The sequence below is a fragment of the Mustela putorius genome, unplaced genomic scaffold (genome assembly GCF_011764305.1).
Source record: "Mustela putorius furo isolate JIRA1106 unplaced genomic scaffold, ASM1176430v1.1 tig00000129_pilon_pilon_pilon, whole genome shotgun sequence".
Taxonomy (NCBI): Eukaryota; Metazoa; Chordata; class Mammalia; order Carnivora; family Mustelidae; genus Mustela; species Mustela putorius.
The window spans coordinates 45188824-45216206 of NW_025421290.1; the positions used below are offsets into that span (position 1 = coordinate 45188824).

The following is a 27383-nucleotide window of genomic DNA, read 5'->3' on the forward strand; positions in this document are numbered from 1 at the left end:
TCTCGCTCTCCGTCAAATAAGTAAGTAAAATCTTTAAAAAGAAAAAAAAAAATGAAAAAGTGATTTTCAAAGGATACCTGTATTGCAGAGAAGACATTCTGGAAAATTGTATTTGGAAATGTTTCCATACATACATGATTTTGTTATTAAAACTATTAAAAATAGTCTATTTTTTAAAGTCCTCTACATAAATTATAAAAGATTTGAAAACACAAAAAGATTATCCCAGTGAATCAAAAAGTCTTAAAAGAATTTTTAAAAAATAGGTTCAAGGGGCACCTGGGTGGCTGTGGATTAAAGCCTCTGCCTTCGGCTCAGGTCTTGATCCCAGGGTCCTGCAAATTGGGGGGGGGGCGGGGGCCTCTGCTCAGCAGGGAGCCTGCTTCCTCCTCTCTGTCTCAGCCTGTCTCTCTGCCTACTTGTGATCTCTGTCTGTCAAATAAATAAATAAAATCTTTAAAAAATAAAATAGGTACTAAAGTTAACCTTTTATATATATAAAAATGCAACAACTTCCAATCAATTGGCAAGAAAAACTGAGACTAAGGAAGAAGGGAATGTAACAACCAATTTCAACACAATCCTGTGCATAATTGATTTTTTTTTTTTAAGATGTATTTATTTGACAGAGAGAAATCACAAGTAGACGGAAAGGCAGGCAGAAAGAGAGGGAAGCAGGCCCCCTGCTGAGCAGAGAGCCTGGGATGCAGGACTCAATCCCAGGACCCTGAGATCATGACTGGAGCTGAAGGCAGGGGCTTAACCCACTAAGCCACCCAGGCGCCCTGCATAATTGATTTTTGAGAATCTAAACATTACGAATGTCGCCAATGATGTGATTCTTCCATTTGGATCTATGAATCTTTGCCAGGCATCTTGTTTCACTCATGAAAATCATTAAAATCAAGAGTCAAAAGCAACTGAATGTGGAATCAGAACTTTGAAGAGTTGGGACACCTGAGTAGCTCAGTCAGCAGAGTGTCTGCCTTCCGCTCAGGTCCTGATCCCAGAGTCCTGGGATGAGTCCTGTGACCCGCTCCCTGCTCAGCTGGGAGCCTGCCTCTCCTTCTGCCTTCCACTCCGGAGCCCTGTGTGTGCAGATTCACACACGCACGCTGTCAATCTCTGGCAAATAACATAAAATCATTAATATTAAAAAAAAAAAAAGAACTTTGAAGAGTTATAGCTAAGTGTCACATCAAAATGTATCCTAGTTCATACACAGCACACTAGAATTGATAAATCAGCAAGAACAAATGTCTACTGAATGCTTTACTATTTTAACTGGGCATATCCTTTGCCTTCAAGAAACAGAACAAATCATAATCTCAAATTAAGTCTAGCCATAAACTGTTATGTTAACAATCCTGAAGTCAAATTGTAAATTCAATTATTACCACCTGGGGACCCTGGGTGGCTCAGTTTGTTAAGCATCCAACTCTTGATTTGGGCTCGGGTCATAATCTCAAGAGTCCTGAGATCGAGGTTCGAATCCATGTAGGGCTCTACTTAAGATTCTTCTCTCCCTGCCCTCACCACCTTCACCACAAACCCCCTCTGCCCACCCCCCGCACATGTGTGTTCTCATTCTCTCAAAGAGAAACAAAACATGAAAAAACAAAATAGAGCCAAAAAAACAAAATATCACTACCTCTGATTTCCCATGAAGATTAAAACTACACAAGAAGACAATTAAAAAAAATAAAATAAAACTACACAAGAGTGCCTGGCACAGTGCCTGAAATAAACAGATGCTCAATAAACTTAACCGCCTTTTCCCTAGCTTGAAGCCATGTGATTAGAGAATAAGGGGCTTGGGGCGCCTGGGTGGCTCAGGGGGTTAAGCCTCTGCCTCTGGCTCAGGTCATGATCTTGGGGTCCTGGGACTGAGCCCCGAATTGGGCTCTCTGCTCAGCGGGGAGTCTGCTTTCTCCTAACTCTCTGCCTGCCTCTCTGCCTACTATGATCTCTGTCAAAGAAATAAAATCTTTTAAAAAAGAGAGAGAGAGAGAATAAGGGGCTTAAGAATGACAGATTTGAATTTTCACAGTACCACTTGTTATCTGACTCTGGGCACATTTTTTAATTCCAACTTTAAAATAGAAATAGTAGGGTGCCTGGGTGGCTCAGTTGGTTAAGCCACTGCCTTCGGCTCAGGTCGTGATCCCAGAGTTCCGAGAATGAGTCCCACATGGGGCTCCCAGCTCCATGAGGAGTCTGCTTCTTCCTCTGACCTTCTGCCCTCTCATGCTCACTCTCTCGCTCTCTCTCAAATGAATAAAATATTTTTAAAAAATGAAATAAAAGAGAGGCACCTGGATGGATCAGTCATTAAGCATCTGCCTTTGCCTCGGGTCGTGATCCTGGGGTCCTGGGATGGAGCCCCGAATCAGGTTGCCCCCCCACCCCGCGGCGGGAAGCCTGCTTCTCCCTCTCCCACTCCCCCTGCTTGTGTTCCCCTCTCTCGCTGTGTCACTCTCTGCCAAATAATAAATAAAATCTTTAAAATATACATATATAAATAATAATATCCACCTTATTAGGTTAATGTGACAAGTCATTAAAAAAATAATGCCTAAAGTCACTCAACCCATAAAAGACAATAAATGTCTAATCCTCCTCCTCTAAGATAGCTTATTCATACCTATACTAGAAGTATGTAGATTCATGGGTCACTGAATTTAAAAATATCCATCAGAGGGCGCAGGTCATGATCCCAGCCAGGGTCCTGGAATCAAACACCACGTTGGGCTCTCTGCTCAGCAGGGAGCCTGCTTCCCTTCCCCTCTCTCTGTCTACCTCTCTGCCTACCTGTGATCTTTGTCTGTCAAATAAATAAATAAAATCTTTTTTTTTAATTAAAATTTTTTTAAAAATCCATCAGAATCCCTATCTTCAGCAACGAATTACAGCAATATACTACCCTGACACAATGTGTGGCATGGAATGCGCAATCCATTAATGTTTATTGAACTCCGGTGAATTACTACAGCTACTGTCACTAAGCCAACAGGCAGTCTGGGCTAGCACGCCCTAGCCTGGCGTGGGACTAGGTCTACGCACACCAGTGCTCTTTCCACTATCATTTGTGGTCTCCCTAATTAACTCATCTACTTACTGAAAAAAAATACATGTTTATATCGAAGGGTCTTTTTTTTTTAAAGATTTTATTTATTTATTTGTCAGAGAGAGAGCGAGCGAGAGCGAGCACAGGCAGACAGAGTCAGAGGGAGAAGCAGGCTCCCTGCAGAGCAAGGAGCCCGATGTGGGACTCGATCCCAGGATGCTGGCTGGGATCATGACCTGAGCCGAAGGCAGCTGCTTAACCAACTGAGCCACCCAGGCGTCCCTCATCGAAGGGTCTTAAGATGTTAGCATAATTTGAGTTTTTCGGGTTTCTGAGGCTAAGGAAGTCACTACTCTTAACAAACACTTTTATATGAAAGTAAAAAATACTGCATCTGCCTTCGGCTCAGGTCATGATCTCAAGATCCAGGAACTGAGCCCCACATCCAGCTTCCTGCTCAGCAGGGAGCCTGCTTCTCCCTCTCCACCCTGCTCATGTGTTCTCGGGTGGGCTCTCTCTCGCTCTCTTTCTCTAATAAATAAAATCTTTTTAAAAAAGATAAAAAATATTTAAGCTTTTTAAACAGTTTAAATGGGGGGGAGGTCCTTTTGTTTTCAACTATCACCAGCAAGTCACCCTTGTTTATAATTTCCTAAATGTAATCTGTGTAGGAATGCTTTTAGAAGAGTGAAACTCTACAACTGGCACAACCAATTCCAACCTCCAGCAGCAAACTCCGGCCAAGAAATGAAGCGTTGGGGGAAGGAGAGAAGCGGCTTCTTTCTTGCTCAACTCAAGGCTGAATACAGTTTGAGAGAAAGGACTAGGCACTGAATATACAAATGCAGGTACAACTGTATGGGGCGAGTTAAACAACACCTGTAAGATACCTGTAACACCCACAGAGTCAACTCACAGCCTCTGGCTGACAGGTACCAAACAGGTTTTTAAAGGTCTGAAAATTGCAGCCTCAGCGCTTTTGCAACACCTGCTTTTACGATCTGTCACGTGAAGCCAATAAGCACAACTAACCGGCACTACTAGGGCCGCACAACCACTCACAGGCTGGCCTCGTAAACGTATGTCAAGTGAACGCAGGTAAACCCGGCGGTCGGAGGCCTTCGCCTAACTTCCTTCCAGATGGCAGACGCGGTACGGGGACCGCGGTGCTCCAGGAGCCAACCCAAATAAGTAAAGGAATAACGAGGAATTCGGACATCCCCAAAGGTCTTCCTCATCCTCAATCTTTCCACCAGAGTGCCATCCCACGAAATAGGATTTGTTTGCCACGGTAACCCGCGACCCCTGCTACCCAAGGGTCAGCCCCTGTCACCACCTCCCAGGGACCCCTCGAGGCCAGCTTCCCAAAGCCCCCAAACCACTAACACAACTGCTTCCTTCAATGTAGACTCCATCGCCTCCGTTAAGTTTCTGACGCACGTGATTTGGGGACGCAAACTTGCTAGAAACAGACTCAACACTTGCACACGTTTCTGTGAGCCCTGCCACACTTGGATCCGAACGACTCCCAGGGAGGGGCTGAACGTCAACAAGCTCGGGGGACACTCGCTCAAATCGCCCTTAGGAGGGGAGCGAGACCCTCCCGGCTGGCCGCCGGCGGCTCTTACCCATTTGTCCAAGGGGACTTGGGCGAGGGACCCGGTGCCCTGGTACAGGTCCAGGCTGAGCTGCTCCAGGCTCAGCTTCTCCTGCAGGAAGTGGCCCAGGTACCTCTGCAGGAGGTACCGACAGGCCCTCTTCTTGATGGACTCGGAAAACGGCCAAGGCATGATGAGGGCTGACGACGCGGCCCGCGGGGGCTGCAGGCGGCGACTCCGGCGCTGGGGCCCAGGCTTCCGCTCCAGGCCGCGGCGGCGGCGGTGCCTCGAGTCCCGGCCGGCGTCCCGGCTCCGCGGCGGGGCCTAAGCCCGGGACAGCCCCTCCATGCCCGCTCGGCGCCGGGCGTCCCTCAGGGCGACCCCATCCTCCGCGCCGCGCGGCTCGCGCTAGGCCTGGCGGGGACCCGCCACGGGGTGGGAGTGCGGGGGCCTCGGCGAGGATCCTCGCAGCCACCGGATGAGGATGCAAGAAAACACGGCGGGAGGCGGCAGGGCCCGAGGCAGATACGGAGGCGCACTCCTCCACAGCCGCCGCGCGACGAATTTGTTGTCATCCGCGGGGCGCGCTCCCGGTTCTGGGACGCTCCCGGCGCGTTCGCGACACCCACACTCGCGGCGCGCGGCCGGCGCTGGCGGAAGTGACGCCACACTAGAGCTGAGGAGGCGGGGACAAGGCCCTGAAGGGAGCGGTTCCGGCTCCGAGGGGGCGGGGCGGCGCGAGGGCGGGAGGCGGGACGGCGCCGCGAGTCGGCTCCAGACGCTTCGGGAGGGAGGAAGAGGAGGACGCCGGGCGCTCGGAGGTGAGCGGTCGCCGGGGAGGCAGCGGGCCGGTGGCCGCCGAGAGAGGCTCGGGCGAGGCCCGGGGGTCCTGCGAGCGGGACGCGGCGCGGCGGGCGGGACCGTGGGGGGCGACGGCGGAAGGGGCCCGGTGCCCGGGTTGACAGGGGTCTGGGGGCGCGCCTGGCCTGGGCCGTCCGGTTACCTGGGACCCCGACCCCGGAAACGGGCGCTCGGAGCGCCACGGGCCCCGGGCGAGGGACTGCAGCGTCTCCCGGTCCTTCGCGCCGCCGCGCGCCCGCTCCCCCTCGTCTCCCCCGCCCCGGGTATTGACCGGTGCCCATTGTCAGCAAGTTCCTCGTCCCCCGCGTCTTTCAGGTATTGTTTCCAAAGCTTCATCTCCGTCCTGTTTGCCTAGCGGCTTGCAGTTGGCAGAGCGCTTTCTTCGTGCCGGGTGCGCTGCACCGGGCCCCGGGAAACTTGAGTTGTGGAGGCATCCGTGGGCAGGACCGCTCTCCCCGCTCAATGCCGGAGGCTCCGGACCCCGCGGAAACCTGCGCGAAGTACTTGTGCTGCCCTGGGAATCTGCGCCACCGGATTCCTGCCTTTTAGGGGGCAGCTCCTGCAGAGGCCGAGCCGCCCTTTAACTTGGTCAGCCCCGAAAGGCCTGCGCGCTTGTGTTTGGTGTCCTGGAGGCCAGATGCCCGGGGTTAGAATCCCGACGAGCCGAGCTGGAGTAGGGGGCGAACCTAAGCAGTGCACCGGTGCCGAAGGTTTACTTGGGGATGGGGAGTTAAGGCGACGGGTGTCAGGAGATTTTACTGCTTCGAGGGTAACTTCCACCGGCACAGCCCGGAAATGTTGACCGATGGCGAAAGCTCCGGTTCCCCTATTCCACAGCCACTTTCGCATTTGAGACCCAGCGTGCTCTCTGGTGTGTGTAGTTGCTTTGATCGTGGGTCCCCTCGTTCTTCGTGTGTCCGAAGCATTCTCGGGTCACTTCAGTTCCCTTGCTCTTGGTTCATTCAGACATGTTTGTTAGGGGCCCATTCAATGAAGGTGAGACCACAGTGTGTGATGTGGAAAAGGTAGAAAAGAAGTCCCGGAGTTTATGTTCTACGGTGAAAGGGCTATTATTTTATTCAGTAAATATTTATTTGTTGCCTGCTATGGTGCCAGAGACTGTTCTCAGTGCTGGGGATAGAGCAATGAACAGATGAGGATCCTGGCCTCATGGAGCTTCTATTTTATTGAAGGGAAGAGAAGCAAACAATAATTAAATATATTGTGGACCCTGCGCCGGTAAGTGCTATAGGAAAAAAAGAAAAGCGATATAAAGATAATGGAGAGGGAAGAGATTGCCACTTGTATACAGAGGGGTTAGCAGAAGGCCTGGAGAACACTGGGGAGCAAGGGGTGTTGTTTTCCATGGTGGGGGAAAGCAAGGGCAAGGCCCTTGGTGAGTTCAGGGAGCACCCCGGGGGGCATGAAATAAAGAGGAGGAGGAGCTGTGGGGGCTTGGGTGGAGACAGGTCCTAAAGGGCCCTATAAGGCCTTTGGCCTTTTACTCTGGGTAGGTGAAGGGGTTCGGGGAAGAAGGGACACAGTCTGGCCTTAGCTTCTATGGGATCATGTTAACTGCGGTGTGGAGGTGGGAGGACCTTAGGAGAAAAAGTCAGAGCCGTTAGAAATTATTGCCAGAATCCAGGCAGCTGAAGGCAGTACCTTAGACTAGAGTAGTCGGAGTCAAGGTAGTAAGAAGCAGTTAAATTCTAGATATTTAAAAAAAAAAAAAAATTCTAGATATATTTTGAAGATGATAAGTAAGACATGTTTATGAATAATAATTACATTTGCCATAAAAGGAGTATAAACAAAGTGATGAAAAGGTGGAATCTCATTTGGCAGGTTGTTCGAGTAGGCCTTGTGAGGTTTGAACCAGACTTTTGACAAACGGATACAATTGACTTCTTCTTTCAAGTCCAAATGTTAAGTGATTTCCTTTGGAATAGAGGATTGCATTCAGCCTGTCCATGGATTGCCTGAAATTTCAAATATCAGGAAAGGAAAATAAAAATCAGAAGATTTTTTAATAAACATGCTCCCTTTGAGTGTTACCGGTGTTGCCTTGTATGTTTTATGCTCTCTAGGAGAAAGCATAATTGTTAGGCTTAGAACCTAGCATTATTATACTTTTAGCTCAAATAGGGTATGAACTCAGCCTAAATCACAGTGCTATTTTTGTTTTAGCAGAGTACCTTCACAAAATGTTAACACCTAGTGTTAAGTGAGGAAGGTGAAGAAACATTGTCAACCAAACACTCAGCTGCCAGCTTTTTAAGAATTCTGTAAAAGTCTTTGAAGTGACAGGTTAGAGGCTACAGACCAGAGCTATGCGCATCCTTCAGAGAAATCCATGTTAACGTGTGAAACAAAAGTGGATGACATGCTGTTGGCCTTTTGATACTTGCACTTGAGGTAACAGGAATATGATGTTAGGACTCCCACATTGCATGGTTCTGGAAGCAGTACAAGAGGGCAGCAGCCACAGGACTTTACGTGATATAAAAAGCACCAGACTCAGAGTTAAATGGCTTGAGTTTCAGAGTCAGCTCTTCTTTAACCATCTTTTTAATATATAACAATAAACAGATATTTCTTGAGCTTAGCACCATGCTAAGCACATTTCATATGTACTTGTGGTATCCCATTAGGTGATTCTGTGGTTGGCTTCATTTTAGAAAGGAATGTGTGACCAGAGAGACTCAAGTATCTTTTTTTTTTTTTTTTAAGATTTTATTTATTTATCAGAGAGAGAGGGAGAGAGCGAGCACAGGCAGACAGAATGGCAGACAGAGGCAGAGGGAGAAGCAGGCTCCCTGCCGAGCAAGGAGCCCGATGTGGGACTCGATCCCAGGACGCTGGGATCATGACCTGAGCCGAAGGCAGCTGCTTAATCAACTGAGCCACCCAGGCGTCCCCGAGACTCAAGTATCTTGCCCCAAGGCCCAGAGTGGATCACAGAGCTGAGATTCTTGGCGGTGTTTGAAACCCTTTAACCACGGCACCTACAGGCTGGCCACTTCTTGTTCTTATTGAGAGGATTTTCCAGACTGTGATACAGGATACAAATAAAAGTCATCCGGATTAAGATACTGCATTCTAGCCCTCTGCTGACTGTTGGGATGTCACCTGTAAAGTCAGATTCTCATAGTGAAAATTGGAAATCTGTATACTGCTCTTGAAATCATTTTATTTTGCCTCTATTCTATTTTTTAAGATTTTATGTATTTGAGAGAGAGAGAGAGAAAAAGCATGAGTGTGGGGGTAGGGGTGCAGAGGGAGAAGGAGAAGCAGACTCCCCACCAAGCAGGGAACCTTATACAGGCCTCCATCCCAGGACCAGATTGTGACCTAAGCCAAAGGCAGATTCTTAATAGACTGAGGCACCCAGGTGCCCCTGTTTCTATTCTTTTGTCATGCATATATATAAGCGTTGTCTTCGAGAACAAATCTACAGTATTTTTTCAGCTCTTTTGATGCAGTAAATTTGTGATGAAACACAACAAAGTCTATTAAATCAAGTAGAGAATGAAGAACTCCGTGATAAATACCTTGGTAAAACAGCACAAAAATCATACCCACAGGTGAAGTAAGAGTTGGTTCCTGAGGTGTCTGGTTGGCTCACTCTGTTAAGCATCTGCCTTTGGCCCTGGTGTTGATCTGCAGTCCTGGGGTGGAGTCCTACATGGGGCTCACTGATTGGTGAGGAGTCTGCTTCTCCCTCTCCTTCTGCCTCTTTCCCCGGCTTGTGTTCCGGATCTCTCTCTCTCTCTCAAGTAAATAAATAAATAAAATCTTTAAAAAAAAGGGGGGGGGGCTGGTTCCTAAATAATTGATGTATGATGGTACCACAGCGTTCTGGAAATGTTCTATGAGGTGATGCAGTCTGCCAGAATAACTAATAGCACCCAGAAGATATTCCAGTTTTGTTAAGGTGCTGGCAATGGCATATTCCTCAGATCCTGGTAGGGGGCCAATTTAGAGTCAAAATGGAAAGCAAAGAGGTTTTCTATTTTATATCTCTTTAAATATTGATTTGTCTTATTTTACGTGTAATGTATTTATATTAAAAATACCGTACCCAATCCTCTGTGTAACCTAGAGGATTAAATGGAAACAAAAAACTTAAAACCTGGAGGGGTTTTTTTAAGCATTCAGTTTTTTTCTTAGAATCTCATTTACAGTTTCTGGTTTTGAGGGAAGGGTTGTTCACAGAGGTGCAGTATTGCTGCTTATCTACACTTTACAAGCCTTCTCAGGTTAATACTGTCTTTATGCTTCTTCACTATTAGCGCCCTCCGTAATTGATTTGTTATTACTTGGTCATGTATATGTGTCTTTGTCATTGTTGGAAGTAGGGTGCAGAGTAATTTTATGTATAAGTGTATAAATTGAAAAAAATACATTTTTATTTGAATTACAAATACTGTATATTTGTAATAAATGATAATTCTGATTTTAAGTTTTAAAATTTTGATATAGCCTAGGTGGCTCAGTCAGTTAAGCATCTGTCCTCGGCTTAGGTCATGATCTCAGGGTCCTGGGGTGGAGCCCTGTATCAGGCTCCCTACTCGTTGGGGAGCCTGCTTCTCCTCTCTCTTTGCCTCTTCCCCACACCCCCAGCTCATTCTCTCTTGTTCTGTCTCTCAAATAAAGTCTTTTTTTTTATTTTTTAATAAATAAAATTAGTTTCAAAATACAGAATTTCATAATTACATAATTTCAAAAGAGCTACTGAAAACAGATTAAATATATGTTAACAGAAAATAAAGATTAAACTAGCTTTAGCTTTGGCCAATTTCTAAATGTTGCTAATTATAATTAATCAACTTGATTCATCTTTACTTTCAGAACTCTTGTTTGAGAAGCAGATAAATTCAGACCTCTCATTCCACTTGAAACTGAAGCTGCTTTAACTATCTCAATAGCTTGGCTTCTTTAAGAAGAATGTTCTCTTTCTATACCTTGTACTTTCCAGTATATCACATTTTCTTTTTTTTTTTTTTTAAGATATTATTTATTTATCGACAGAGATCACAAGCAGGCAGAGAGGCAGGCAGAGAGAGAGGAAAGGAAACAGACTCCCTGCTGAGCAGAGAGCCAGATGCGGGGCTTGACCCCAGGACCCTGGGATCATGACCTGAGCCAAAGGCAGAGGCTTTAACCCACTGAGCCGCCTAAGTGCCCCGAGAATATCACATTTTCAAAAGACTCTTCTTGTTTTATTGCAAACATAGTACGTTTTCTTTTTGCCATAGAAGAGTTAGAAAATTAAAGAAAAAAAAAGTTAGAATATAAACAATTAAGAGGGAATAAAAGACTTAGTAATCAATATCTTGATAACCAGTTTCATGAATCCTCCAAAAACACTGACTACAGCCCCTAAATCATACCAAGAGTTGGAGTAAGAGCTATTAATAATTACCTTAACTTTTTACAAAAAAAAATCATACTAACTGAAGTGGGAAGAAGTATAGAGACTTAGATCTAACTCAGTATTAACCTGCTACCCTTCTACTAGCTTCCACCTCTGCTCATTAACGTCATACCCCCAGACCCAATGCCTGGAATTTTAAGCTTTTTGAGTTAATTTCTTAGGGAAGAGCAGTACTTCTTTTACTTTTCACTCAAATATTTTTATCAGAGGCAAGGGAAACCCTAGCAGTGTAGAGACATAACCTGAAGAGGGCATGCCTTAACACCTCCATTTGCTTTAAAATTATGGCAATTTTGCATCATACTTCAGACTGTTGTTACTATAACAGTGATGTGTATTTGGGGGGAATGTCTGCAGTGTTAATCCTAGATTTTGTATGCCCCTTGTTACAAGGCCAAGTATTGCAGATTAAGAAGCAGAGAGTTCAAGTATTTTCTTCGGTTTATTCATTCAGAAAATATTCAGTGAAGGGGTACCTGGCTGGCTCAGTTGGTAGAGCATGTGACTTTTAATCTCGGGGTGGTGAGTTCAAGCCCCACATTGGGTATAAATTATAAATAAATAAATTAAAAAATACATGTATTCAGTGAAGACCTGCCTTATGTGTGACCCTGTGCTGGTAATGTATCACAGGCCCTGATTTGCAATGAAGTATGAAAACCTACAGCAGTACTAATGCAAAGGAAGAAGGATATCATGATTAACTCTTTCTCGAGATCCGGTACAGAATCCTGAAATAAATGTTTCTGAGTTGAATTTTGAAGACTAAAAGTCTGAAAGTACAGCTGAACTTTGAATAACGCAGGCACCAACTCCCATGCAGTTGAAAATCCAAGTATAACTTTTTTTTTCAGGTATAACTTTTGACTCCCCAAACCCTTTTAACTAATAGCCTGCCTTTGATTGGAAGCTTTATCATTTACATGAACAGCCAATTAACACAGATTTTGTATATTACGTGCATTGTCCAATATATTCTTTTTTTTTAAGATTTTATTTATTTATTTGACAGAGAGAGATCACAAGTAGGCACAGAGGCAGGCAGAGAGAGAGAGAGGAGGAAGCAGGCTCCCCACTGAGCAGAGAGCCTGATGCGGGACTCGATCCCAGGACCCTGAGATCATGACCTGAGCCAAAGGCAGCGGCTTAACCCACTGAGCCACCCAGGCACCCTGTACAATATATTCTTAACAAAAGAAGATGTTACTAAGAAAATTGTAAGGAAGAGGGTGCCAGGGTGGCACAGTCGGTTAAGCCTTCGACTCTTGGTTTTGACTCACGTGGTGATCTCAGGGTGATGAGATTGGACCCTGTATAGGCCTCTTCTCAGGACAGGGTCTACCCAAGACTCTCCCTTTGCCTCTCCTCCCAACCCTGTGTGAACTCTTTCTAAAATAAAAGAATCCTTTAAAAAAAAAAATTATGAGAAAATACATTTATAGTACAATACTGTATTTATTGAAAAAATTGGCATATAAGTGGAACTATGCTATTCAAACCCATTTTGTTCAAGAGTCCCCTGTAATATCAAAGTACAATTTTTTAACTTAGAAACATGAGTCTTATACAAACATAGTAAGCATATGTCAAAAATGTGTTTTAACTCTATGGGATGAATAAGTCGTGAGAATAAAAGGCACGCCTAAGGAATACAGTTAGTGATATTGTAATAGCGATGTAAAAAGACAGATGCTAGCTACACTTGTGAACATGGCATAATGTATGAACTTGTCAAATCACTACGTTGTACACCTGAAACTAATTTAACATTATATGTCACTATACTCAGAATTTTTAAAAATATGTTTAGCCCATTACTGGAGGAACTAGTAAGGTGGTAAAGCTGATCCAGAGTAATAGGGGAGAGGAGTAGTACCTTGGCTGCCTTGGTCAGTGGAGTATGCAACTCTTGATCTTAGGGTGGTGAGTTTAAAAGTAATATGGGAGAGCCCAAATATCACTGAAAGAAAAACTGATGAAATAAAATAAGATTGCAAAGTTAGCTCAAAACTGGTCACTGGGATGTGCACTCCTGGCAAAAACTGAGGGACAGGGCCCAGATTTACCCTTTCACCTAAAACAATAAGAAAGTGGGCAAAAATACATGGGGAGAAAAAGCCTTTAAGACTTTGAGCATCGGACTGAAGGACACTGATTGCTGAGAGACAAGATACAAATGAGGTAAGCCTGTTGCCCGAGCTTACTCCCCGGAGAAAATTTGCAGGCATGGCACTGGGAGAAGAAACCCAGGTAGAGTTGAATATATGGAGCTAGGAGTTCAGGAAGCCCAAGTCAGCTAAGACAGAGCACTAGAAATTAGAGAGCTTCACAGAAAGCAAGAGCTATAGAAAGATAGAGAAGATCCTCCTACAGCCTGCAGCCAAATACTGATCAACACATAGGTGTGAGGAAACTACCCAAAAAAATTAGAGTAATTTTCAGAGCTCAAACAGGGATGTTCCTGTTCCTGTCACCAAAAATAGAAAACCCTGATAATCCATAGGACATCAGAATAATCAGAATGGTCAGGGCACCTGGATGGCCCAGTGGGTTAAGCCTCTGCCTTCAGCTCAGGTCATGATCCTAGGGTCCTGGGATCGAGCCCTGCATCAGGCTCTCTGCTCAGCAGGGGGCCTGCTCCCCTCCTCTCTCTCTGCCTGCCTCTCTGCCTACTTGTCATTTCTGTCTGTCAAATAAATAAAATCTCTAAAAAAAAAAAAAGAATAATCAGAATGGTCTTTGACTCCATAGTGGGTCAAAATTAACCAGAAACTAAATGTAGCTTTGATACTACCTTAAAAAGTCTAAAAGCAAGACCCAAAAAGATCAAGCTGTTTCCAGGTAGCTATATCCCAGAAGAATGCTCAGTGATACTTAGATACTTAGAGGAATATTAAAATAGCCAGGACTGTACCTGGTAAAAAAAAAAAAAAAAAAAAAAAACCACACACACACACATTGTCTGGCATCCGACCAAAAATCACCAGTCATACAAAGCAGCAGTATACCTTCCACAGTAACAGAAACCTGTAAATTGTAAAGTAACCATGAAATTAGTAGACAAGGACATTAAAATGTCATTTCCCGTGTTGAAAAATCTTGAGAAAAGACTGAGCAAATTAAGTAGAGATGTGGAAAATGTGTTTTTTAAAAAGAGATGACACTGTAGAAGATTAGTAAATTTGAAGACATAGCACTAGAAGCTATTCAAAGTGAAACACAAAGAGAAGGGAGCCTAAAAACATGAAATGTAAAGAAGGACATGGTGCCTGGGTGGCTCAGCCATTAAGCATCTGCCTTGGGCTCAGGTCATGATCCGAGGGTCCTGGGATCGAGCCCTGCATTGGGCTTCCTGCTCCGTAGGAAGCCTGCTTCTCCCTCTCCTACTCCTCCTGCTTGTGTTCCCTCTCTCACTGTATCTCTCTCTCTCTCTCTCTCTCTCTCAAATAAATAAAGTCTTTAAAAAAAAAAAAAAAGGAGTAGGACAACTTCATTTAGACTAATATTCATGAAATTTGAGTCCCCAAAGAGAGGAGGGATAGATCAATATTTGAAGAAACAATGGCAAAAAATTTTCCAATTTTGTTAAAAATTATAAAAACCCAAAGATGTAAGAGACTCCATGAACCCCAAGCAAAAGAAATCAGGAAAGCTACATCCAGAGGAACAAAGATAAGAATGACATCAGATTTCTAATGGGAAATAAAGTAAGCAAAATAGTATTAGAGAGACAACTTTAAAATCTTGAAGGGGTGGGGGGGAACTGTCAACCCAGGACTCCACCCAGCAAAAATATCTTTCAGAACTGAAGGTGAAAGGAAGACTTCTTTAGATATTCATAGGCTGAAAGAATTCATTAACAGCAGACCTGTACTATAGGAAATGTTAAAGGAAGTACATCAGGCAGAGGAATATGATGCCAATCATAGATGCAAATGTAAATAAACACAAAGGAACACAGGCACCAGAAATAGTAATTATATGGTTAAATATAAAATACTTTTTTTAAAATATTTCTTTTTAAAGATTTTATTCAGAGAGAGGAAACACAAGTAGGGGGCGCAGCAGGCAGAGAGAGAGGCAGGCTCCCTGCTGAGGAAGGAACCCAATGAGGTACTCAGTCTCTGGACCCTGGGATCATAACATGAATAAAAGGCAGTCGCTTAACCAACTAAGCCACTAGGCATCCCCAAATACTTCTTTCATATTACCTAAATCACTGAAAGATTGTTTAAAACAAAAGTTGTTACAAAGTTTTTAACATGTAGAAGTAAAATATGACAAAAATAGCAAAAAGGCTATATAGTATACTCTTTAAGGTTCTTATGCTGTACATAAGGGCTATAATACCAATTAAGGTTGAAGGTAAACTGTGATAAATTAAAGATGTATAGTATGAACTAAAGTAACCAATAAAAACATGCAACAAAAAGTTCATAAGCCACCAAAGGGTATAAAATAGAACTCTAAGAAGTGGTCAGTCCAAAAGTAGGCAGAAAAATAAGGAAAAGGGAAGAGAATACAGATGGCACAAGTAGAAAACAGCGAAATTGATAGTAACCACATCAATAATTATAGTAGTCATATTAAGTATAAGTGGTCTAAACACTATGATTAAAAGGTAGAGAATAGATAGTAACCACGTCAATAATTATAGTAGTCATATTAAATATAAGTGGTCTAAACACTACATTAAAAAGTAGAGATTGCCAGATTGGATAAAAAAAGGCAGGACCAAACTATATGCTGCCTAAAGGAAACCCACTTTAGATATGAAGATTGTTGCTGTTAACCATTTACAAAGAAGTTGAAAGAGGCTATTCTATCCAAAGCAAATTCTCCTGTCTGAGTTAGCAGTACACTTCAGACTGGGCCATCTGTATCCTTCCTCTCCTAAAATTGACCTTGCATTCGACTAGTTAGTTAGTCTAGTCTACTTAGAATTCCTGCCACACCCCATGCAGACTCTTCCTTAAAATGCTCTGTTCCCTATGGAGAATTCTTCACAACTCTTGAGTCCTTTTTGCTTTATCCATAACTTCACCTGTGCTCATTCAAAACCAGTTTTGACTGACTTGTTCCATGAGTCAAAGTGAAGCCCCATCATAATTGACAATTACGTCATAGATCACAGAATGTCAGAGCTCTAGTGAACAGTAAAGAATTTACTGTCTATTCCCCTTATTTTATAGGTGAGAAAACCATGAGTCCAGTGAGGTTACATGGCCAGCCCAGGTTCATACAAGTTCAGTGGTAAGTTTGTAGTAGGACCAAGACATATCATTGCTTTCTCTAATTACCTGCCACTCACAATTAAGTACATTTCTTAGGTTTTAATTATGATGCATGTGCATAATGTTAATATTTACATACATATTTCTTGTGCTTGCCTTATTTCCCAAATTAAGCTATAATACCAGTAGACATCTTTTTTTTTTTTTTTTTTTTTTTTTTTTTTTTAAGATTTCTTTATTTCAGAGAGAGAGTACAAGGGAGAGGGAGAAAGCAACTCCTGCATACTCCCCATTGAATGCAGAACCCAGTGCACGGCTCAATCTCAGGACCCCGAGATCGTGACCTGAGCCGAAATCAAGAGTCAGATATTCAACAAACTGAGTCACCCAGGTGCCCCCCCCGGTAGACACCTTTATTTAGTATTCTAATGCTTAGAGAAATGCTGGATATATAGGTGCACAGTGGGATATATTTGATAATTATGATATATGATAATAAAGTTAGAGTCTAAGTTGACAAGATCACAAAACATAAGAAGTAATTCATTACTTTTTACCATTTAAAACAAGATGTTTAATTCCCCTCCATAGAGTATCTAAGAGTGCTCGCTTCGGCAGCACATATACTAAAATTGGAACGATACAGAGAAGATTAGCATGGCCCCTGCGCAAGGATGACATAGAGTATCTAAGATTCAAAATGTTTTTTATAGGGGTACCTGGATGGCTCAATTGTTTGTGCTTCCTGCCTTTGGCTTAGGTCATGATCTTGGGGCCCTGGAATCGAGAGCCACCTCAGGCTCCCTGCTCAAGGAGGGCCTGCTTCGCCCTCTGCCCTTCCCCACCTCTCTTCTCTCCTCTCCTTCTCCCTGTCTCAAGTAAATGAAATCTTTCAAAAGAAATTTTTCTTCTAATATGTATTTCCAAATCTTGCTGTTCCTATATAAAATAAGTTTAATTTAGTATCTTTATATCTACTGGATTTTTTTTTCAACTGTAATAAAAACTCATTTCCTTATCATAGTATCCACAAGTATCCACAAACATGTATACCCATGCTGTCTGATACAGGAGCCATTACCTATTTAAACTTAGATGAATGAAAAATTAAATGAAATTTGAGTTTCAGTTCCTCAGTCACTCTAACCAGGAGCTGGTAGCTACTGTCTTGGATAGCACTAATAAATAATGTTTCCATCATTGCACAAAGTTCTGTTGGTCTAGAATTTGTTACATAATGATAAATTGTTTTTCCTGCAGAAAGGGAAACCAAGGATTTTTACCAGATTCATACTGATGAGAGAGCCATCTGGTAACCAGACTCTAATGTGTCAAGAGTAATTCTAGTAGTGTCCCTTCACCGAGATGGGCGCCCATTTCCTCAGCCTCTCTGGTCCAGGCCTCCACAGTCAGGTATACAAGATAATACATTGAGAAATAAAAGAAAATAAGTTTATAGTTCATATTTTATCTTCTGTTTAAATTCATACTTATGTGTTTTTAATATTTTAATTGTAGACTATGTATGTGAATAAATATATCATGAGGTACCTGCTCACAGTATCTTTAGTTACTGGGATGCATTATCAGAAATGTGGAAACGATTTCTTTAGTGTCCCATTGATAAAGCCACTCTGTTGCTCTGTGGTCTACTGCCGTAGCTCTAGCACTGTCCCCACCGGCTGCCTTTGTGTTTGGTGGTGCCTTCATGGCTCTGTGTTCAATCTCCTCAAGAGAGGATCTCAGTGTACAGGACCCCGAGATCATGGGGTCACTTTAGGACCTTGGACGGGTGTATCCTAGATTGCCCAGGTCAGCCCAATGCAAGCACAAGGGTCCTTGTAAAAGGGGGTGTCCATGTCAAGAGTCAGAATAAAAAAAAAAAAAAAAGGTGTTCCCACAGAACCAGAGAGTGTAGTGATGTGCTTTGAAGGTGGGGAGGTAAGGGACCATGAGCCAAGGATTGAATTACGGTTACAGCCGGCTTCTAGAAGCTAGCAAAGGCAAAGAAACAGATTCTCCTCTGAAGGCTCCAGAAGTAATGCAGCCTGCTCCTGCCTGGATTCTCGATTTTTTTTTTTTTTTTTTAACTCCAGAATGAATTCATGTTGTTTTAAGACACTGGGCTCATGGTCATTTGTTACAGCAGCAGTAGGAAACTAAGATTCACGTACTAATACATTCCGCAACACTTTGATTAAGCACATTCAGCACGACAGGCACAAAATTATCAGAGCTCCATATTTCAGATCTCTTATAAAGCTGTTGAAGAGCTAGATCAGTCACTACTTTTCATTTGGGGTAGAGGCTTCTGAATCAATTAGGATGCTTTCAGTTGCCAGTAAAAGAATGGGGATTTGTTGGATTCAGTAACTGAAAAATGTGAAAGTTAGGCAGCCATCGGGAGTCTGGCTCCGTTTCCCTGTGAAACTCTTGGCTCTGTTCTTTCCCACCATCAGGATCATCCTTGGACTAGTTTCCCCATCTCAGGATGACTTACAGAACAACTGGGGCTCTATGTTCAAACTTCTGTGGCCTGGGGGGACTGGGAAGAATTCATGGGTTGAGGACGACAGTCTTGAGCCAGGACCGGGGTCAATCTCACTCAAGTTATTCCGTTATTTTACTTAGTAAGGAACGAGGGCATTATGACTCCCTAAGAAAATCTGGGTGCTATTAGGAAAGCAAAAGGGTATTGATAATAATCAAGAGCCTGTTATAATGGATAAAAGATAAATTATAGATCTTGAAGTAATAACGAGTGAAAAATATTATTAATTTGCATAGTGCTTTAATACTGAAATACATCCTTTTCCTGTGTATGTATCATCGCCAGAAGCTCTGAATGTCTTTTTTCAATGTATCATGTAAAGACTTTGTTTTTTATTTTTTTGAGAAAGAGCAAGTGAACAAGGCATGGGTGGCCACAGGGGACGGGGGAGGAGAAGCCCAAACAGCCTCCATGCCCCGCACAGAGCCCGATACAGGGCTGGATCTCACAACCCTGAGGTCAGGACCTGAGCCAGAATCAAGAGACAGACGCTCAACTGATTGCACCACCCAGGTGCCCCAAGACATTTTAGAAAAAATCTAAAAGTTTGCAGTTAGTAAAGTTGTCTCTTTTTTGCCCGTTGGTGCTAATTATTACATAGCAACAGCTTGATGACCTACTTTCCTGACCTGTGAGGGTTTCTTCCGTTCTGAGGTCGGATTCCTCGTCTTTCTCCATCATTAAGGTCCTAATTGCAGTGAATTAGACTTCTACCTTAAAAGCTTGTCAACAAACTTTCTCATATAAATATCTTTTTTATGTAATGATTATTATTTCTGATATCCATAATTGAGGTTCTTTTTTTTTTTTTAAGATTTTACTTATTTATTTGACAGAGAGAGCTCACAAGTAGATGGAGAGGCAGGCAGAGAGAGAGAGAGAGAGGGAAGCAAGCTCCCTGCTGAGCAGAGAGCCCTATGCGGGACTCGATCCCAGGACCCTGAGATCATGACCTGAGCTGAAGGCAGCGGCCTAACCCACTGAGCCACCCAGGGACCCCATAATTGAGGTTCTTGATCACTTAAGGAAAACAAAGATGTTTGCTATTCATGCTGTTAAGAGACTTATAAATGGACAGTTCCATTTCAAAATCTTCAAAACTGACTCTAAAAAAATTAAAATGGGCTCTTTTTTTATACATAAAATCATGTATAATATTAAGGTACATAATGATGATTTTTAGAGTAAGGTAGAAATTTTTAGAAAAACAGGTGTTTTCGCTTTCATATATAAAAGTCAGTATGAGGTTCCAGTTATCTGACAGATGCTCCAGCCATAATTGATAAATTTGTAATCAACTTGCCAGTAGTGAGTGACTCATTCTGTTAAGTAGCATGGAAGACAAGGTAAAGGAGCCTTAAAACATATCCTTAGTTGGAATAGGATTGGAGGAATATATTACTAGTACATTTGCTATGCAGTTTTTTGAAATGGCTTGATATAGTTTATCATTGAACTGCCTTGAGCAAATAGTTTGTCTTTAATGATGGCAAATGATGTAAAGCTACAGGAACTCTAACTCCTTAAGATTTTTGTGAATAATTCTAGAGTAGCGTCTACACAGTAGAATTCTCTAAATTCTAAAAATACGCAGCAAAATCTCCCAGAGATTTTGATTCACTTCTCTGAGGTGGGGTCAGTGGCCAAGGTAAAAATCACTAATGTAGAGGATTTTTAATTTTACAAATAGAGCACAAGTCAGAAACTGTAGAAAAAGAGATGGAATTTTTAATTTAATTTAACTTAAGAGAAATTATATAAATGCTCATACCAAGTTGAAGAGTCCTACTACATTCAGGACAATGGATGCTTAATCCAGTTCAAAGAAAAGAAATCTTAATTTTGAAAGCCTGCAGCTAAAAAGAAACCGTATTTTCTTCTGAAAAAGCCTCCATTCCAGTGCAATTTGACATTCATTAACATTTCTCATTCATACGTTTTGAATTTTAACAGTATTCACTGCTACCCCCGTTACAGAAGAGAAGTTAGAACTCCATAGCAACCTGGCAGGAATGTTGGATTGAGTTAGCCTGAAAAATAATGTTTTTCAAATTATAATATTTGGATCAGTTCAGAGAAGTGGTAAAAACATGAGTTAGTCATTCAATAAATGGTGTTAGGCCATCCATTTCAAAATTATATCTACACAAACTAAATTCCAGGTGGATCAGAAAGTTAACTATACAGGGAATAAGAACTCAGAAGATAAGAGGTTTTTAAAATGTAATCAATCACGGGTTGCCTGAGTGGCTCAGTGGGTTAAAGCCTCTGCCTTCAGCTCAGGTCATGATCCCAGAGTCCTGGGATCAAGCCCCACATTAGGCTCTCTGCTTCGCAGGGAGCCTGCTTCCTCCTCTCTCTCTCTGCCTGCCTCTCTGCCTACTTGTGATCTCTCTCTGTCAAATAAATAAAAATCTTTTTAATAAATAAAAATAAAATGTAATCAATCATAGAGTGGGGAAGGCCTTCGTAAGCAAAACCTCAAATCCAGAAGTCATAAAAGGAGCTACTGAGAAGTCATGTACTATAGGTAAAGGTTTGAATTCTGATTTAATGATCTGAGTTCAATTCTGCTTCTGTTTTTTACAGTTCTATGATCTTGGAACTACGAATACCCTATAAATATCAAAAAGATGTTTGATCAAAGAAATCCATGTTCAGACAGTGAGGCATCATTCTTTACCTCTCAAATTGGCAAAGATTAACAAGGATTGTAAAGAGGGTAATGACAAAGTGTAGTCGCTCATATTTCTATTCATGGAGGATAAATCAGTACAGCCTTTTTTTGAAGGTGAATCAGCAGTATCTGTTGAAAGTTAAAATGAGCATACACTTTGACTCAGCAATTCCAATTTTAAATATTTATCCTAGAAAAAACAATTACACGTTAAAAAGAAGTATGAGGATGTCTGGGTGGCTCCGTCAGTTAAGCATCTGCTTTCAGCTCAGTCATGATCCTAGGGTCCTAGGATCAAGTCCCCACGTTGGGCTCTCTGCCCAGCAGGGAGTCTCCTCTCCCTCTCCCTCTGCCTGCAGCTCCCCCTGCTTGTGCTGTCAGATCAGTAAAATCCTTTTTAAAAAATGAAGTATGTACTAAGATTTTTACTGAGGCATTGTTGATAATAGCCGAAAACTAATATTCTGAATTAGTATCACTGTGGGAATTAACCTTTGGGGGAGGAGTGGAAAATACAGATCTTTTTTTGAAAATCTGTACACATCTGTGAAAAACAACTGAAATGGTTGAAACAGTATTTTTTGTAAAAGTTGCTAGCGAGTTAATGTTTTCTATTAAGGCATAGCTCCTTTTAATCAATAATGTTTGGAATGTCTCTTTATAAGCATGTTTTCTATCCGTCCACTCCTTCACAGAATGGAAGCAGACTGTAATCCCATGGAGCTGAGCAGTATGTCCGGGTGTGAAGAAGATGCAGATCTTAATGGTTTTGAAGAAACTGATATGAAAGACATGAAGCTAGAAGCCGAAGCAGTTGTGAATGACGTCCTCTTTGCTGTTAACAACATGTTTGTCTCAAAAAACCTGCGCTGTGCCGATGATGTGGCCTATATCAATGTGGAAACGAGAGAGAGGAACAGATACTGCCTGGAGCTCACTGAAGCAGGGCTAAGGGTAAGTTGCTTTTCTTTTTAGAAGGAAAAAAAAAAAATTGTTTTATTGCTCTCTCTACCACTTTAGGGGGTGGGGGTCAGGAAGCATGTTGACTGAGAGCGCAGTTAACTGAGAACGCAACACTCAGCAGCTCCAAAACTTTTTTTAAGATTTATTTATTTATTTTTAGAGAGAAAGAGCAGGGGTTGGGGGTGCAGAGACTGAGCACAGAGCCCAACACAGGGCTCAATCTCAAAACCCTGAGATCACGACCTGAGCCAAAACCAAGAGGCAGACACTCATCTGACTGCACCATCCAGGCACCCCAGCCCCAAGATTTTTATAAGGAGAACTTTTTTCCCTAGGAATTCTTATTAATTCTAACATCTTTTAGTCAACATAGGGAAATTATATCTTTTGAAAAAGAAAAAACTCGATTTGCAGTGTTATTTTGTTTTGATCATCACCCCCCAAATGAATTTCTTGTTTATAGCTAAATATGTCTCCTAAAATTAGGTATTCTGTGTGCTGAGTGAGTTTTGCAATAATTGTGTGGAGAGGATCTTTTCCCATCTCTTATAAAATGTGTCTCCTACTAAGACAGCACCCCGGACTGCACTGTTCTCTAGCTGTTGGTCAGAACGAAGTCACAGCAGAATTCTCCGCCTCCACATTTGCAAGAGTGTCTTTTCCTACAAGTGAGCTTTTCTAGGCAGAGTCACCTCTCTGTGCCCTTTGAACCAGAATCCTCACTTGGGAATAGTAGAAAGCCCTACCCAAGAGCCGCTTATCATTTAAAACAACAAAACTCAATAATCTCAGCGTTGTAGGCTTGAGCCCCGCTTTGGGTGTAGTGATTGCTTGAAAATAAAATCTTTGGGATGCCTGGGTGGCTCAGTTTGTTAAGCCGCTGCCTTCAGCTCAGGTCAAGATCCCAAGGGTCCTGGTCAGGTCCCATGTCAGGGTCCTTGCTCAGCAGGGAGCCTGCTTCACTCTCTGCCTCTGCCTGCCACTCGGCCTGCTTGTGCTCGTTCACTCGCTCGCTCTCTCACTCACACACACAAAGTGTTAGAAGAAAATAAAATCTTTAAAAAATATTAAATAAGACGACAAGACTCGCTGTTAGGAAAATTTTTGATCTCAACAAAGGAATAGATGTTAGAAATCCCAAAACTTAGTTTTGACTTTAATACTTACCAGTCTTGATCAAAGGTCTCTGACGTTTCTGTTTTCTATACCTAGGAGTAGGCCCACGACGTTGTGCCATATCATAAGGGAAGGGGCAAGGCCTAAGCAAGTAAGAATGTCATACAATATTAAACAATGCACAGACATCTTTTTATTTCACTAGATTCACTTTGCTTAAAATTACACGAACCATGTGTCCTGTGTATTCATTGACAGGCAGTCACCGCCACTGAGGTAGCTTGCAAGGCGGAGGCAAGCCCCTTCAGTATTTCCAGTCCCCTTGTAACTGCCACATCCGTAGTCCTTAGCTTTGGGAGTAGTACCTGGATGAACTAATCTTTGTGCTCTCCTTCCTAAATCCCTAAACTTGTGCTAAAAACATGTATTCTGTAGAAGTAGATCTTAAGCAGAAATAGGCAAATCAAAAGTAGAGATAAATGACCCTGCATATATTAATTCAGTCTTGCATTGGTTAATTCTGAGATGATTGTGAGAAAGCAGGGTTCCGATCAGAGTCAGAAGCCTAACATGGGAATTGGAGTGATCTTGGGTAAGTCATTCAAACTCTTGAGTCCCTGCTTCTTTATCTCTAGCCTAAAGATGTGGGGGACGACGGGAGGAAGAAAGAAAACGGAAAAGGATTTGGGGAAAGCTTATATGAATAGTTGGCAGAAACCTCTAGATCCCTTAAAAACCTGGCCTGTAGGTATCCAGTATTTGTTTGTGCAGTCTTATTCAGTTAACTTTTATTGAACAACTATCCTGGGTCAGGAATTGGAAATTGAACCATGATCCCTGTCCAGGAGGAGACTGCAGACTAGCAGGGAAAAGAGGGGCAGATAGAATTAGAATGCGCAAAGAAAGTGTGGCGGCACAGCGCGATTCTGAACAGGAGTGACTCGTGGTCCTGATTCATCTACCTCTGCTTGTCATTTAAAACAAAACAACAAGGGCACCTGGGTGGCTCAGTGGGATAAGCCTCTGCTGTCAGCTCAGGTCATGATCTCGGGGTCCTGGGATCGAGCCCTGCATCGGGCTCTCTGCTCAGCAGGGACCCTGCTTCCCCCCCCCCTCTCTGCCTGCCTCTCTGCCTACTTGTGATCTCTGTTGTCTGTGAAATGAATGAATGAATGAATATTTATATAAGAAAATAAGTTAAAACAACACCATTTCTTTTTTTTTTTTTTTTTTTTTAAGATTTTATTTTTAACCATTTAACACAGAGATAGAGAGATCACAAGTAGGCAGAGGGGGAAGCAGGCTCACTGCTGAGCAGAGAGCCCAATGCGGGGCTCGATCCCAGGACCCCGAGATGAGCCAAAGGCAGAGGCCTAACCCACTGAGCCACCCAGGTGCCCCAAAACAACACCATTTCTAACCAACTTGCATCTTCTTAGATAGGTGGCTTGGTTGGATGTCATTAAAAAATGAGAGTTTACATAGGGAGTACACTAGCTTTAGTCAAATCAACAAAAAACTAAACTGATATTGCCCTAACGCTGTGCAGGTGAACCAGGAGAGATCTTGTTGGGGACAAAAGCTTTCACTGTGTATAAAGAAAACACACACACACACACACACACACACACACACACACAGCAGCATGCCCTTTACTCTCAGAGTTGAGCATTTCTTTCCTTGTCAGTTAAGTGTTTTGTTAGTAATGTAAAATTAGTAATGTAACTAATTGTAAAGCAGGATTGAAACTATAAACTGTTTTTAGAACTGTTTATAAAAGAGTTCAAATAATGAAAAAAATATGGACTGATAATATATTTTCTGTTCTGGTGCCTTGTTACAATTGATCCTCAATAGGTATGGGATTAAACAGAAGCGTGCCTCAGTCTATGAAAAAGAAATACTGGTTTTTGTGGCTTTTTACATTCCTTCTGACATTCCTTTTTGGTAAGGAGTAGGTAAACTGAACCTTTTACATGTTGAGGAAAAAATGACAAGGCATTTTGCTAGTGGTGTTCTGTATGTTTCCGATTGCTTAGAAAAGTGCATAGTTTAACTGTTGATTGAGAAACCGTGTCATTAAGGAATGGCTCCAGTAAACCGGAAGTTTTTGCTTTCTGTACCAAGTTAAATCTAGTTGTTTGATTCACTGTTGCATTTATCTTGTAGGTGGTAGGTTATGCTTTTGACCAAGTGGATGATCACTTACACACTCCTTATCATGAAACGGTCTACTCGCTGCTGGATACGCTCAGCCCTGCCTACCGGGAAGCATTTGGAAACGCACTCCTTCAAAGACTGGAAGCTTTGAAGAGGGATGGATAGTGGTGACTACGCTTTTTCCTTCTAGAGGGGGCTGCTGCTGGTACAAAATGTTGACATAAAGCTTGAAATACTCGCATATGGTCATAGTAGAAAATGCAGCTTTGGTTTTATGTCCGTTTCTCGCTTCAAGTTTAGGCTTCTGACTCAGAACATTACTGATGATTGAATTGTCTGTCTTAGTTTTGGATTCATGAAGGGAATCCCAAGGCCATTGCTGTGACACTGTCATGAAGACACTCAGATTTCTTCATATAGTATCTGCATTTCAGAAACCTAATCAGTATTTCATTCTGCTATTATAGGACTTTGAGGCTGCCAGCACTCTCTCTTACATAGGAAATTCTAGATTTGCACAGTAATATACAGGAATTAAAATGACCTAACTTCAAACTTGGATTCAGCTTGCTAAATCAGGGGTTTACTACTAGCTTGGACTGACTTTGTAGTAATTATTTTGCTACTAGCCTTATTGGAAACAAATTATCGACTAGTTTCCCCTGCACAAATTTTGAAATTCACTGCTACACTTAATCTATTTATATTACTAATATGGACTGATAAAGATGAATTAATTCTCTATATTACTTAGCTAATATTAAATGGAAAACAGGTACTGACATAATAGTTCTGTATTCCTCGTTTGCAACAGCCAGCCAACTAAGAGGACAAACCGTTAGCAAATGAATGTAATAATTACTTGTTTCCAAGATATTTAAGCACATAAGCAAATATAGAAACAGGCTCCATTTTTCCTAACGAAAAGCATCTTCAGTGTGTGTGTGTGATTTAAGAGGAAGACAATTCTGATTTCCTAGAAAACAATATTTTGGCCTGTGTTGATTCTTATTATGAATGTTTGTTTACATAATGTACAGTATATATTCAGAAAGTATTTTTGCTTCAATGTTTCCTTTCTATGATGTGCTTTGGTATTCCCATAGCGACCCTCCTTCCCCAACAGATGCACAGTGTTCTGTCTCGATGCTCACTCTGCAATGTAATATGCATGCATTGTATGGGTTTGAAACCAAAGGATGAATGAAGCATTCAGAGACTTAATATTTGAAAAAGGGAGACTCTGTTTTTATATTTTATTACAGGTACTAATATTTATAACAATGAATTGTACCATGCTGCTACATGTTTTCAAGTACATATTGAATACTGAAGATTGGGGAGTCGATTTTTTAGTAGTAATCTAAAGCAGCAACTGTAGAAATGTTGAAGTAAAATTCAGCATCGAGACACACCTTCATAATTTGTCATTTGCAGACATTTTTTTAATCATTATTAAGTAACAGGTACTTCTAGGCTCTGAAGATCATGTAGACCAGATTGAGGTTGGGTTTGGGTCAGTATTCGCCGTCGGAGCTCATCGGGATGCTTTAACTATGTTCGGTAAATGCATGTCCATTCACAGCTTTATTTTCAGATGCTAACTGTTTGGGCAGTGAAGTCAACCTGCAGGTCAGATTTTCTCACGCTTAATCTCAGGCGAAATAAATGTAAAGGATATTTGTAAAGTTTGAATAAAATTCTGTTGACTCATTTCGA

At 42.2% G+C, this 27383-nt stretch overlaps 2 protein-coding genes and 2 non-coding genes across 11 annotated transcripts in view; 3 read left to right on the forward strand and 1 right to left on the reverse strand.

Annotated features, from left to right (window-relative positions):
• Window positions 1-5304, reverse strand: part of ATG2B (autophagy related 2B) — a 78934-nt gene extending 73630 nt beyond the window's left edge. For 2 of the 3 annotated variants that reach the window (XM_004754730.3, XM_013057417.2), the window contains exon 1: window positions 4696-5304. In XM_004754730.3, coding sequence (XP_004754787.1) covers window positions 4696-4857 — 162 coding nt within the window. In that variant the 5' untranslated portion in view covers window positions 4858-5304. The remainder of the gene's footprint in view (window positions 1-4695) is intronic. The other variant, XM_004754729.3, reaches the window with a different exon arrangement.
• A 97-nt stretch (window positions 5305-5401) lies between these two features.
• Window positions 5402-27383, forward strand: LOC101691322 (GSK3B interacting protein). 6 transcript variants are annotated; one of them, XM_004754727.3, is made up of 5 exons: window positions 5402-5486; window positions 16156-16216; window positions 17458-17610; window positions 22121-22379; window positions 25674-27383. In XM_004754727.3, the coding sequence occupies exons 4-5, from the start codon at window positions 22122-22124 to the stop codon at window positions 25827-25829; spliced, it is 414 nt and encodes a 137-aa protein (XP_004754784.1). In that variant the 5' UTR covers window positions 5402-5486; window positions 16156-16216; window positions 17458-17610; window position 22121; the 3' UTR covers window positions 25830-27383. The 6 variants fall into 6 exon arrangements, with proteins under 6 accessions (XP_004754784.1, XP_012912874.1, XP_004754785.1 ...); XM_013057419.2 differs by lacking the exon at window positions 5402-5486 and adding an exon at window positions 5590-5841; XM_013057420.2 differs by lacking the exon at window positions 17458-17610.
• TRNAK-UUU lies at window positions 11438-11510 on the forward strand. Its single transcript has one exon. It is a non-coding gene; the product is annotated as a tRNA-Lys (tRNA).
• Window positions 16800-16905, forward strand: LOC123390613. The gene has a single exon (XR_006605149.1). It is a non-coding gene; the product is annotated as a U6 spliceosomal RNA (small nuclear RNA).

Bases quoted from the DNA above. Each gene is read 5' to 3' on its own strand.
- LOC101691322 (XM_004754727.3), top strand. From the start codon at position 22,122: ATGGAAGCAGACTGTAATCCCATGGAGCTGAGCAGTATGTCCGGGTGT. The intron at 22,380-25,673 runs GTAAGTTGCTTT...TTTATCTTGTAG, and splicing joins TCACTGAAGCAGGGCTAAGG to GTGGTAGGTTATGCTTTTGA.